General features: G+C 30.7%; 1 protein-coding gene across 1 annotated transcript; it reads left to right on the top strand.

Annotated features, from left to right (window-relative positions):
- The first annotated feature begins 188 nt into the window (after window positions 1-188).
- On the top strand, window positions 189-3,447 carry LOC110094071 (alpha-humulene synthase-like). Its single transcript, XM_020819216.2, has 7 exons — window positions 189-314; window positions 807-1,056; window positions 1,158-1,530; window positions 2,204-2,422; window positions 2,519-2,657; window positions 2,741-2,989; window positions 3,112-3,447. Exons 1-7 carry the CDS (start codon window positions 189-191, stop codon window positions 3,445-3,447), a joined length of 1,692 nt encoding a protein of 563 aa, XP_020674875.2.
- Window positions 3,448-13,314: the final 9,867 nt, after the last annotated feature.

Here is a 13,314-nt window from a genome sequence, read left to right as displayed (position 1 = left end):
TATATCAATGCATGCTACGCATGGCCTTCAATTTCTCAAAATAATATTTTATATTTCAGTGCATGCTACGCATGACCATACTGACTTAAATAAACCAGGATAGTCACGTTGAAGTATTTAAAAAAGAATACCAATCTCCTTTGTTTTAGCTTATAAATAGCATGCCTAAGCTATAGAAGCGACCAACAATGGAATCTCTTCAATCCGATCTGCTTTCTCCTCCACCTAAGGAAGCTCGGCAATCAGCAAATTTTCATCCAAGTGTTTGGGATGATTTCTTTATCTCAAAGCCTCCACTCCCTGACATAAATATGGTAGTACTAATGCCTTCAATTAATCCTACAATTTTTTTTAAATAAAGTATTACATAGTTTACAGAGTATTAAATTAATGAATTAACATCTAACTATCTTCAATCTTGCTTTAAATTAACAAAATATTAAAATAGTATAATGACAATTAAGACAAAATCTGAGAAATTTGTTATGTATTGGTGTTTTATTATGTATCCTGTCTTCGGTCTAATTTTACAGACTTTAGTTAAATACAATTATGTACTTCTATCCATTGTTTCAACTCAGATTTTAATGGATTTTTATCTTTATAGCAATTCTTTAAATATTTTTAAATCTCAATTACATCATTAACATATTGAAATTATTGTCATAATTTGTTTTTATAATAATCTATTTTATTATTGTATCATTCAAAATATTTTCAATAGTAACTGAGTTCTATCTTCAGTTGGATTTATATGTATCTTCATTTATAACTAATGCTTGTTATCATTGTGTGGGAAAAATAAGGCATCGCTCAGATCAAAGAATGATGAGCTGAAAGTTGAAGTAAGAAAAATGCTCATTGATACCACTGATCCATTGCATTCACTAGAGCTTATTAATAGGATCCAATGCCTTGGAGTTGCCTATCATTTTGAAAAGGAAATAGAGGAGAAATTACTCAAAATTTATGAAACCAGTGTTGGCTATGATGATCTATACATAATTGCACTCCATTTTCGACTACTAAGACAACAAAGATATCACATCTCATGTGGTAAGCTTTCTCCATCATAACATTGATCAAAATGTATATTTTTGGTATATATAAGAGGTATTTTTGTATATATTAAACATGTATTTTGGTTTTTTTTGTAGATGTGTTTAACAATTTTTTGGATGAAAAAGGAGAATTCATGTCTTGCTTAAATAATGATGTAAAAGCTTTGCTAAGCTTATACGAAGCAGCACATCTTTATATGCCTGGTGAAAAAATACTGGATAAAGCCTTAGAGTTTTCAAAAATCCAGCTCAAGACTTTAGCTTCTAATATGGATCCCTATTTATCAGAGATGGTATCAAGTAGTTTGGAAATACCATTAGTCAGAAGAGGAGATAGGTTGAAGGCTAAACTTTACTTATCGATATTTGAAAAAGAAAGCATATGCAATGAAACCCTCCTTAATTTTGCAAAAGTAGACTTTAATTTGTTGCAAGCAACTCATCAAGAAGAAGCACGATGTTTATCCATGTAAGTTTTCACAAACTCTTATCTATTTAAATTGCAAGAAGTTTGAATTATGATCATACTTTTTTGTAACTGGCACATCTTTCATCCAATTAGTAAAGCTCTTAAGTTACAAATATGTATATGTTAATTTTTCTTAGAAGTTTGATTTTGTTGATCATTAAGGTTGCACTATTAAATCAAACCTCAATTTCATTTGTTGAGCTCGACAAGGAGATCTCTAAAGAGTCGTAGGGGGTGCAGCGTGCCCCTACTCAAGGGGGTGTAACTGTTATGATATTATTGTAATTGCATCTAGAGACGGTGGGTGAGAGTGTGAGTGTGAAAATCTCTACAATTTCTCCCATTTTGATAGAGGGTTTTATATGTGATTCGGCTTCATGATTTTTTTCATTTTTGAATTTTTCCATGTTAAATCCTATTTTATTGTCCTTTTTTTTTATTCTTGATTTACTTCCCAATAGTATAGCCATGCTCCTTCAAAAAGTGCTAATATAAAATAAAAAATGTCGCTAAATGCATTTCTTTAAGTCATAGTTTTATATTCATTTTCAAATAGTGCATGATTATAACTCACATGTATTGGTGTTTCATAGTACATTATCTACTTTGAAAATCTTCCAAAAAATTTTATCATATTTTTACTCATTGGAAACGACATATTATTCAATTGCAGATGGTGGAAGGATTTAAACTTGACCAAAAGCCTACCATTCACACGTGATAGACTAATAGAAGGTTGTCTTTGGACACTTTTAGTATACTTTGAACCCCACTATTCACGTGCAAGATTGATGATGACAAAGATTTTTTCACTAATATCCATTCTTGATGATATCTATGATGTTTATGGGACGGTTGAAGAGCTTCAATTGCTTACAGATGTAATCGAGAGGTAAAATTTATATCAAAAAATTTTCATTATTTTTAAATCAATTTTCAATGAATTAATATTATTTTATATTTTATTACATATATATATCACTCATAGTTGGCAACTTGATAATGTTGGAAAGTTGCCTCAATACATGCAACATGAGTTCCTTGCAATTTATAGCAACTTCAAAGAGTTTGAGAATAAACTAGAGCAAGAGCAAAATTCATTTCGTGTGCACTACCTCAAAGAGGAGGTAATCATCTTTATACAAAATTATATGTTTACATCCCTAGTAATTAGTAAGCAATAATTTTCTTAAGTCATGTTAATTTTTAGGAGAAGAAAATATCCAAAGCGTACTTTCAAGAAGCCAAATGGGCAAATGATGGCTATGTTCCAAAGCTTAAGGATTATTTGGCCGTCAGCCTTATTTCTTCTGGGTACGGTTATCTTGCATGTGCATCATACATAGGCATGCAAGATGAAATTTCAAAAGATTTTTTTGACTGGGTAACTAGTATGCCTCAAATCATCAAATCCGCTAATTGTATTGCTAGGCTGGTGAATGACATTGGTTCAAACGAGGTAAGGTTAATTTCAAATCCAATTGTATTTAAGTAATTTAATTTTTTATAGACTAAACTCCAACTCCATATATAAGCTAATAGTATGATTTACATTATGATGATTAACATTAATTCTTGCAGTTTGAACAAAAAAGGAAGCATTGTGCTTCAGCTGTCCAATGCTATGTTATGGAATATGGATGCTCCAATGGAGAAGCATGCAAGAAACTTATGGAAATGGTAGAGGAAGAATGGAAAATATTAAATAGAGAATTCATGTTTGCTAAGAAGAATATACCTATCCATTTACTTCGGACAATCATTAACTTGACAAATGCAATTGAATTTGTATACAAGGATGCCCAAGACAATTACACAGATTCCACTAAAAACATGAAAGATAATATCATTGATTTGCTTATTGAACCAGTTCAGATATATATGGATGTTAGAGTTACATGTCCTTCAAGTGTTTAATATAGTATTGCATATGTATAAGGTTAAAACTCTATATAGTTTCAATAATACATGAGACATGAACTCATGAAATATTTATCTATTGAAGCGCTTGTTAGCTATTTGCAAAATAAGTTTTATTTCTTATTATTATTGCTCTCTTGGAAATTCTTATGTATCAAATAAGATTAATTATCATGGCATGAAATAATAATCTGTGGTCTATTGTTTTTGTATGATATACTTCTTGGAGAAACATGTTCTAAATATGCCAAAGAAAAATTTTTAATATTACTAAGTAATTGGGATCAAATGCCAGCTTTCCATATCATTAAAGAACTCAAGCTTGCAAATTCATAAACTTAGAAAAATGGGTAAGGTTACTAATTAACTTATAGAAGTTGAAAGACATTTTTTTATTTTTAAGAAGAGCATATAGATCCCATAAGTGGAAAGCAATTTAAGATATATATAATTAACATATTAGCACATAAATTTCTTTATAAAAATTAACCTTAGAAAAATGGGTAAACTTATAGTATTAGCAGGGTCTCTACCTGTACCATACTATCCCTCAATAAAAATGCGAGACAAAACTATCCTCGATCAAACTCAGAATATCAATCAAATACTGCCTATAAGCACTAAGTTGTATTATGTACGGACTGGACACATTAAAAACAATGTCCTGTCATCCTATAACACCTACCAAAATTCCTCATTCCACAACTCTGGAACACAGGTGCCCCTCTAAGAGGACCACAAGAACTGGTCATACTGCCACACCAGGAACTGATACAAACTGACCACCTTTCTTGAAATTTCCAATTTCAAACCTATTCTTCTTCCCAAAAAATTTGCTAATGTCATAAGTCTCATTGCCAAACCTTTTCCTAATAGTAGCGCACCACTGTTGAGTAGCCATCATATTATTTTTCTATCAAACGGACTCTCTTCACTAACTCAAAGAAATCAAAACTATGAAACATAACTAATGGCTACTTCAAATTATCATGAAGCCTTTTTAGAAATATATAACACATTTTCTTAGAAGTGTTAATTAGCTATGGAGCATACTTGGCTAAAGCTGTACACTCAACCATGTACTGCATGGCAATCCTGCTCCCCTGAATAAGCCTTAGGAAAGTCTCATGCATGTATCTATTGTTATATAAAGGGAGGTACAAACCACACCCACAATAAATCAATAAATTCCTCCCAATTGATCAGAAGTTCATCCTCCCCTTAAACTTCACCTTCTACTGGCCGAACAACTAATGCTTAGTCTCGCCATGTAACAGAAAAATAATTAACAATGCATTCCTCTCAAAAGGACACTACATTTATAAACTAATTCTTTGTTGCTCTGCTCTAAATAAATGCCTCAAATGTTAGGGGCTTTAAACTCGAAAACATTTATAAATGTTTGTCAACATCATCATATTGGATAGATGAAATCCTATAACGAGCCTCGCCCATCAGCTAGGCTACTAGACTAACAAACTATCAGATGAAATTAGAACTAACAACAGTGATAATTCTCAATACTAGTGTTGCCTGACTGGCACTCTACCCATCAATCTTATTTGGGTCTATAATATCCAATTGAAAATCATACAGGGAACATAACTGAATAAACATGCATATAAAACAAGTAAGAATGAATACCTAAATGTCACCCAAAACTACCTCACTTGACCATAGATTAATTCTTATAGCTCTATTTAACATTTAATTTCCTCCAAAACTATGGCTTTGATAACAAAAAGGGATTGTCACAACCTAACCTTATATGACCCACAAACATATATGTCATACTGTGTTGAATTGGGACAGGCTTGCCCAAGCTTTAAGTTTTGAGGGATAAATGATATATCTTCTACCAAATTATACAGACCACAAAACCTCTAATTAACTTTAATAAATATAATAAAATAAACTAATCCATAATATCCTTTTATTTCACCAAAAAATATATACAAAATTTACACTACAGTGCTTGGCCATAGGCCTAAAAATGGCTAATAAAATAGACATATACAACACTGTAAAAAATAGAAAAATCCCTATATCGATCCAGATAAATTATATTCTGAATGCTTAGCTACTCAACTAGCTTTTTCTCTATCCCCTAACCTAAAACATGAACCATAACATATATGAGTCAACATAGCTCAATAGGTCACATCTATCTAACCTTTGTTGCTCTGCTCTAAATAAATGCCTCAAATGTTAAGGGCTTTAAACTCGAAAACATTTATAAATGTTTGTCAACATCATCATATTGGATAGAGGAAATCCTATAACGAGCCTCGCACATCAGCTAGGCTACTAGACTAACAAACTATCAGATGAAATTAGAACTGACAACAGTGATAATTCTCAATACTAGTGTTGCCTGACTGGCACTCTACCCATCAATCTTATTTGGATCTATTAGATCCAATTGAAAATCATACAGGGAACATAACTGAATAAACATGCATATAAAACAAGTAAGAATGAATACCTAAATGTCACCCAAAACTACCTCACTTGACCATAGATTAATTCCTATAGCTCTATTTAACATTTAATTTCCTCCAAAACTATGGCTTTGATAACAAAAAGGGATATTCACAACCTAACCTGATATGACCCACAAACATATATGTCATACTATGTTGAATTGGGACAGGCTAGCCCAAGCTTTAAGTTTTGAGGGATAAATGATATATCTTCTACCAAATTATACAGACCATAAAACCTCTAATTAACTTTAATAAATATAATAAAATAAACCAATCCATAATATCCTTTTATTTCACCAAAAAAATATATACAAAATTTACACTACAGTGCTTGGCCATAGGCCTAAAAATGGCTAATAAAATAGACCTAGACAACACTATAAAAAATAGAAAAATCCCTATATCGATCCAGATAAATTATATCCTGAATGCTTAGCTACTCAACTAACTTTTTCTCATTCCCCTAACCTAAAACATGAACCAACATATATGAGCCAACATAGCTCAATAGGTCATATCTATATATCTAAATTTTTTGAATTGAATTTAAAAGTAGTTATAAAAAAGTTATCAAACTATGCATAATGCCTAGGGGGGCACGTGTCCCCCACACCCCCACCCCCCAAATAAAATAAAATAAAAAATTCATATACATTTCTCCTAATTTTTCCCCTCCACATAGATGTCAATTTCTTTTTCTTGCTTTTTCCATAGCTTGCCCACGCTTCTTCTTGCTCCCAATCCATCTCTTTCCATCTCTCTTTTACATCTCTCTCCTCTTTATTTTCTCTCTCTCTCTCTCTCTCTCTCTCTCTCTCTCTCTCTCTCTCTCTCTCCCATGAGGGTGAGATGATTTTAAACCATTTTTATTTATTTTCCACTATCTCTCTTGTGAGGTTAGCTATTTTTTGTTGATTTTTATTAGACCATCTTAAAATTTTATTTTACTATGTCACATTATTTATCTCTCTTCATCGATGAGGAGAAGATCATCTTAATTTTTTTTCATTTATATTTCTCTCTCTATTTATATATTTTTCCCATTTTAATCTTTTATCTTCACATTACTGGTTTTTTAAAAATAAAAATTTCATCATTTTTTTTAATTATTTTAAAATCTCCAAGTTATCTTTTATAGAAAATTTATGCAATTAAACCAACAAATTACACTAGAGAAAGATTATAATATTTAAATTTAAATCAAATAGCTTAAAATATGTTAATTATTATTTTTATATATTTTTATATTAATAAGATGTGTTTTTATATATTTATTGCTTGTTATAAAATATTTTTTAAGTTAAATTAGATATGAAAACCTTAATTTATATATTAAAAAAAATTAAAACCCTAATGTCAATTTCAAGCTTGAATGAAAAAGCTTGAAGGTATTTTTCAAATTAAAAATTTATGCCCTCGCATATAAATAATTCTGGCTTCGCCACTACATAGTGTCATATACAAATGACAGAAATAGAGCAGGCCATACTAAAATAAAATTGTCGTGCACTGAAAGTAAATAAATAATCATTTTTATATCAGAATTAAAAGTGACAAAATTTCTCTCAGACCCTTGTACGTCCCATAAAAAACAGTCCCTTATGACTCCAGCACTGGCATATAAAAACACACCCTTATGACTCCCAATGCCTAGCACATATTAAATATTTTGAAATTCAAACCATTATAACTATTTATGCATTTAGCACTAGAATAGAACTTTTAGAAAAAAGCTTCCACCACACATCAAATCTCCTCAAAATCATTTAACTCAAGCAAATAAACATATATATCATTACAATATAAAAAACATATAAATGAACTAGTTTTAGAATTTAACATTATAAAACCTCAAACTCTTAACTATCAATATATTGTACACTTTGGCCTAAGACTCTCACAATTTTCCTATTGATTTACTTCCCAAGAGGTCACCCATCTTAGAATTTCTCTGGGATGAGTACGCCTAACTGTGGGTTTTCTTAATAAAATTTAAATCATTACACCAAAAGGCGACTCAAAAATTAGGAGTTTAGCTTTTTTTTACTTAAAGGATTTCATGCTCATAATGCTTCAATGGTAGGCAATGGAATTATGTAATGATGTAATGAGCAAAATATTTATAATTTTAGAATATTATCATATTAGAATGAATTATTTAGAAATTTTTTTAAGCTTTAAATATACGAATCTCATTTTTAGGACCAAAATTATTTCTAATTTGCCAGAAACTCTACATTTTTCAATTTTACCCTTGAAATTTTCTCAAAAAATATCAAAATATCCCTAGCTATTGCATCTATAATATATAAAAAGTTACATGTTGAAATTTTCTTTAGTATAAAGTTATTCTAATTTTTTTCCTAATAGAATAATAGTTTAAATCATAAAATTCTTAAAATTCTCACATTTTTTAAGATTGAGATCGATATAATATAACTTACCTCGAATCGAACAACTTTTAGCTAGAACTGAGCCAGTAGTAGAATATGGATCGGAGTTGGAAAAACCCTAACTTTCTCTTTCTAGAAATCTTCTCTCTCTCTAGTTGGGTGCCTTGAGTGGTGAAAGTAAATTTGATAAGAACATTTAAATTGAAAATTCATGCTTGGCACTGTGGCTACCGAACCTGCGCACTACAGCGCTCCCCCTATAGAAGCACAACATCGCATCACCACCACTAGCGCTACTACATCAAAAAATTTTTAAACAAACATATAGAGCTCAAAGCAGTGATGCTACTAAACCCAGCACCACAACGCCCCAAGAAAAATATTTTAAATTTTTTAAACATGCACACAGACCCCTAAAACTCTATAATACCCTAGAATCAAATTTAGAAAAAAAATTATTTATTATTTTAAAAATATATCAGTTCTATAAATCATCAATATAAATAATAACCAATAAAAACAACTTGATGTTTCTTAACAGTATCCTTGCTCATAATTCTTACCCCCTGACCTAAAATCATTAAATTCCACATAATATGCTTGAAAGCCCAGAATGTAGTCAAAATTCTATCACTGTTTTCAATACAATGCAAAAAATTTAATATGTATGTTCAATTCTAGTCAATATCAATGATCATTTTATATAAGCAATAACAATCTCTAAAGATTAATAATAAAATTAATATGTTCAATGAAATTAAAAGACATATGATAAAGAGTTTTAACACCCAATGAATTATGTTAGTATGATATGCTATGTTGTATCAATATTAATGCCAATATGATCGAGCTATCAATCTACCAATTAGTTTAATGTACTGTTAGGTAAATATCATCATGCGTATAATGATAAATAGTAAGACAAGTCATGCAGCTTTGATATAGTATTTTATTACATCTTATCTGTCAACCTTATCTTCTCCTTCATTTATTTTCACAGACGACTTTCAATAATCATTTAAGAGTCTTCACTCTCTACCCGTCGGTGTAATTCAGTCAATCAGTTGCAGGCTACAACTAGGATTACACCACCAGCTTTTTATTTAAATGAAATCCCATCTACACACTCTCCTATATAGAATATTATATTTTAATAGTCAACCTGTATTCATTATAGTGTTAACACCTAGCCTTCCATGCTTACAAACAAATGCTATCTTTTTTCTATGCAATGTGAGTCAATATCATGTACGAAATACAAAAGATATATAAATATAAAAAAATCTTTCAAATTTGTATACTATGCATTTACTTAAAAAAAATCATATCTATTAATTTAACCAATAAAAATTCAATATATTCCTATCAAAATGCTCATATTGATGAGATGTATCAGATAACAAAAGTGATGAAGTAAAAGTTTTAACAATAAAAACTATTCACATTTTTCCTTAACAAAATATAGATTTGATTAGAAAAATATCAAAAATATAAAATTATTGAAATAGATATGGGGCAAAGGTTCTTTATAACAAGACGAGCAAATTTTTCAACTCACTATAAGAAAATCCCTCATTACCGGCGGTTTATTCCGGTGGTTACTACTTGTTTTTCGGCAGTTTATAGACCGCCGCTTTTTCCGGCGGCTTTATTTAACATAACAGCCGGTTAGACCGTCGATAAAAACTGGCGGTCAAACCACCGGTTAAACCGCTGTTAATACCGGTGGCTGGAGAACCGTCGATCCAGACCGCCGGTAATTGATGAATTTCCTGTTGTGACTAGACCTACGAAAATGATTCTGCGACCTTGAAATTCTAACTTTTCCTTTCTCTTTCTCTCTTATATATATATATTTTTCATTTCTTTGAACTTAGAAGAATTATAAGAGATTTTAATGACTTAAGATAGTGGATTACGATATTTATAATAAACTAATAATAAAAATATCTATCTTATAATGAAGACTGCTTTCAAATTGGACTCATAATGACTTCTAAAAGAATATTTGTTTGGATTAAATTTTGGGCTATTACAAATCCCCTTTCGATTAGATTCAGACACTCATATGCATACGAAACATTCCTATCACATGCAAAGGGGTTCAATCATAAAAATTTAGTGAGTTACCTTATTAGATTGGGTCATAACAAGTGCAACTGTACTTGGATTTGATAGTCATTACAATGATAATCACAAATCGAGGACTATTTGAGTCTACGGTTATCACAGTCATGGACTTTTGAGGTATGTCGTTCCTGTAGGTGGATAAGGAGATGTTAGTGGTAACTTGACAGCTTGGATGATGGTTGGTGGCCTCAAGAAGCTAATCTCCATCGAGGCCAATGTATCTCTTGTGCTTGGAAAAATCTATAAGAGTTCTCTGGCCCTTGCTTGAGACGACTACTTGATTTGACTGTCTTGGACAAAATATATTTTCTTGCTAGCAAGTGCCTTTTATAGGTGATAAGAGTGTTTTGAACCTATTAGGAAATAACTAAATGTCTCTATAGACATGTATTGAGTGTGTGTGTCTGTGTGTGTGTCTATTAGGAAATCCCCCAACTTTGCCTCCACCGATGCGGCGGCTTCAACTATTTTCCACCTCCACAATATGTTGACAAAGCAGAAGGAACCTTTCCGACCAACAATGGGATAAATTATCATGATTGATAAGTCAAATTATGTTGTTAAATATTATATGGGAAATAAATTATCGCTACCCATGTAACATATTTTGCTTTTGCCAACCTTTTCCACTAGGTTAAAATTTCTGATAGCTTAAAAAACATCTCAGGTCATAGAGGTGTACCATCCATTGGATTTAGTGCTTTTCTCTTCTTAAATGTCAATTACTACAAGGTCTAGAATCAGTTATTATATTCCATAGTTAGAGATAACATCCTATCGATTGAACTATATCTATCAGGTATAAAGCTACATTGTTAGCTATTTTTTGCTGCATGCTCAACTTCTAATTGTTTGATATATATTTTTTTGCAGACTATATGTGATTGTGACAACTCATTGAATCAATTTAATGGGGAAAACCTGAAGGACTATGTACCAAAATATATTGTAGATTGCATAAACAAATTTCAATTTGATTTTAAAAAATCTTTAGCAGGTGATCTACATACTCCAATTGTGTTGGCTTCATTTTCTGAGCCACTGAAGATCATCAATGATCTCCTTCATACTCTTAAGGTAAGGATTTATTTGCTTATTTGAGAATTATAACAGCTTTCATGTCTGATTGGTTAAACAATTTTTACTATTTTTTATTGAAATTATTGGAATGATATTCAAAGATCATTTTCTATTGTTATGGGTTTAGTATAATGTTTTTTTTGTGTGTGTGAGACAGTCCTCAACCAAGATTTTACGTCACATGTGTAATGTTTGATGTGTGTGTGCATGCATTTAAGTAGATTCTATAAGCTCGTGTGATGAAGATTAGATGGTTCATGGAAACTTTGAACCATAAAGAACATTTTAGAATGCAAAGGCTTGATATTAGTAGAACAATATTGAATATATTACATGCATTTTTAATAGGTATACAACAACAACATAATCAAACCTTTATCCCACTACGTGGGATCGGCTACATGAATTTTTTTTCTCCATTGCGTCATGTTATAAGTCAAATTTTCATTTAAATTTAATAAAAATGATCATTTCTAATTTTCTAAGTTTTCGTAGGTCTTCCTTTACATTTATTAGTATAAACCAAACAAATATATCTCGATGTAATCCACAACTGAAATAGAAAAATAATTAGTCAAACCACCTTGTTTTTGAACACAAGTAATAGGTCATGCATACATATCTTTAATGACTTGACTATAAGCAATATTAACCTATTTCTTTTCTAGATTTCTACATACCACTTAAGTTGGAACTTTATCATATGCTTTCTCTAAATCAATAAATATCATATGTGTATCCTATTTATTCTCTCTATACTTCTCCATCAAACCTCTAAAAAAAAGTATAGCTTTCATGTGTAATGTTTGATGTGCGTGTGTGAGACAGTCCTCAACCAAGATTTTATGTCACATGTGTAATGTTTGATGTGTGTGTGTGTGTGTGCATGCATTTAAGTAGATATTTCTATAAACTCGTGAAAGATTAGATGGTTCATGGAAACTTTAAACCAGGAAGAACATTTTAGAATGCAAAGGCTTGATATAAGTTGAAAAATATTGAATATATTATATGCATTTTTAATAGGTTTACAACAACAACATAATCAAACCTTTATCCCACTACTTGGGATCAACTACATGAATATTTTTTCTCCATTACGTCATGTTATAAGTCAAATTTTCATTTAAATCTAACAAAAAATTATCCTTTCTAATTTTCTAAGTTTTTTGTAGGTCTTCCTTTACATTTATTAGTATAAACAAAACAAATATATCTCGATGTAATCCACAACTGAAATAGAAAAATACTTAGTCAAACCACCTTTTTTTTTAACACAAGTAATAGATCCTGCATATATATATATATCTTTAATGACTTGACTATAAGCATTATTAACCTATTTCTTTTCTAGATTTCTACATACAACTTATGTTGGAACTTTATCATATGCTTTCTCTAAATCAATAAATATCATATGTATATCCTCTTTATTCTCTCTATACATCTCCATCAAACCTCTCAAAAAATGTATAGCTTCCATGTGTAATGTTTGATGTGTGTGTGAGCGAGACAATCCTCAACCAAGATTTTACGTCACATGTGTAATTTTTGACGTGTGTGTGTGTGTGTGCATGCATTTAAGTAGATTTTTATAAGCTTGTGTGATGAAGATTAGATGGTTCATGGAAACTTTGAACCATAAAGAACATTTTAGAATGCAAAGGCTTGATATTAGTAGAACAATAATGAATATATTATATGTATTTTTAATTGGTATACAACAACAACATAATTAAACCTTTATCCCACTACGTGGGGTCGGCTACATGAAT

The sequence above is a fragment of the Dendrobium catenatum genome, unplaced genomic scaffold (genome assembly GCF_001605985.2).
Source record: "Dendrobium catenatum unplaced genomic scaffold, ASM160598v2 fragScaff_scaffold_156, whole genome shotgun sequence".
In the NCBI taxonomy this organism is placed as follows: domain Eukaryota; kingdom Viridiplantae; phylum Streptophyta; class Magnoliopsida; order Asparagales; family Orchidaceae; genus Dendrobium; species Dendrobium catenatum.
This window is presented reverse-complemented; position numbering and strand designations above follow the sequence as displayed.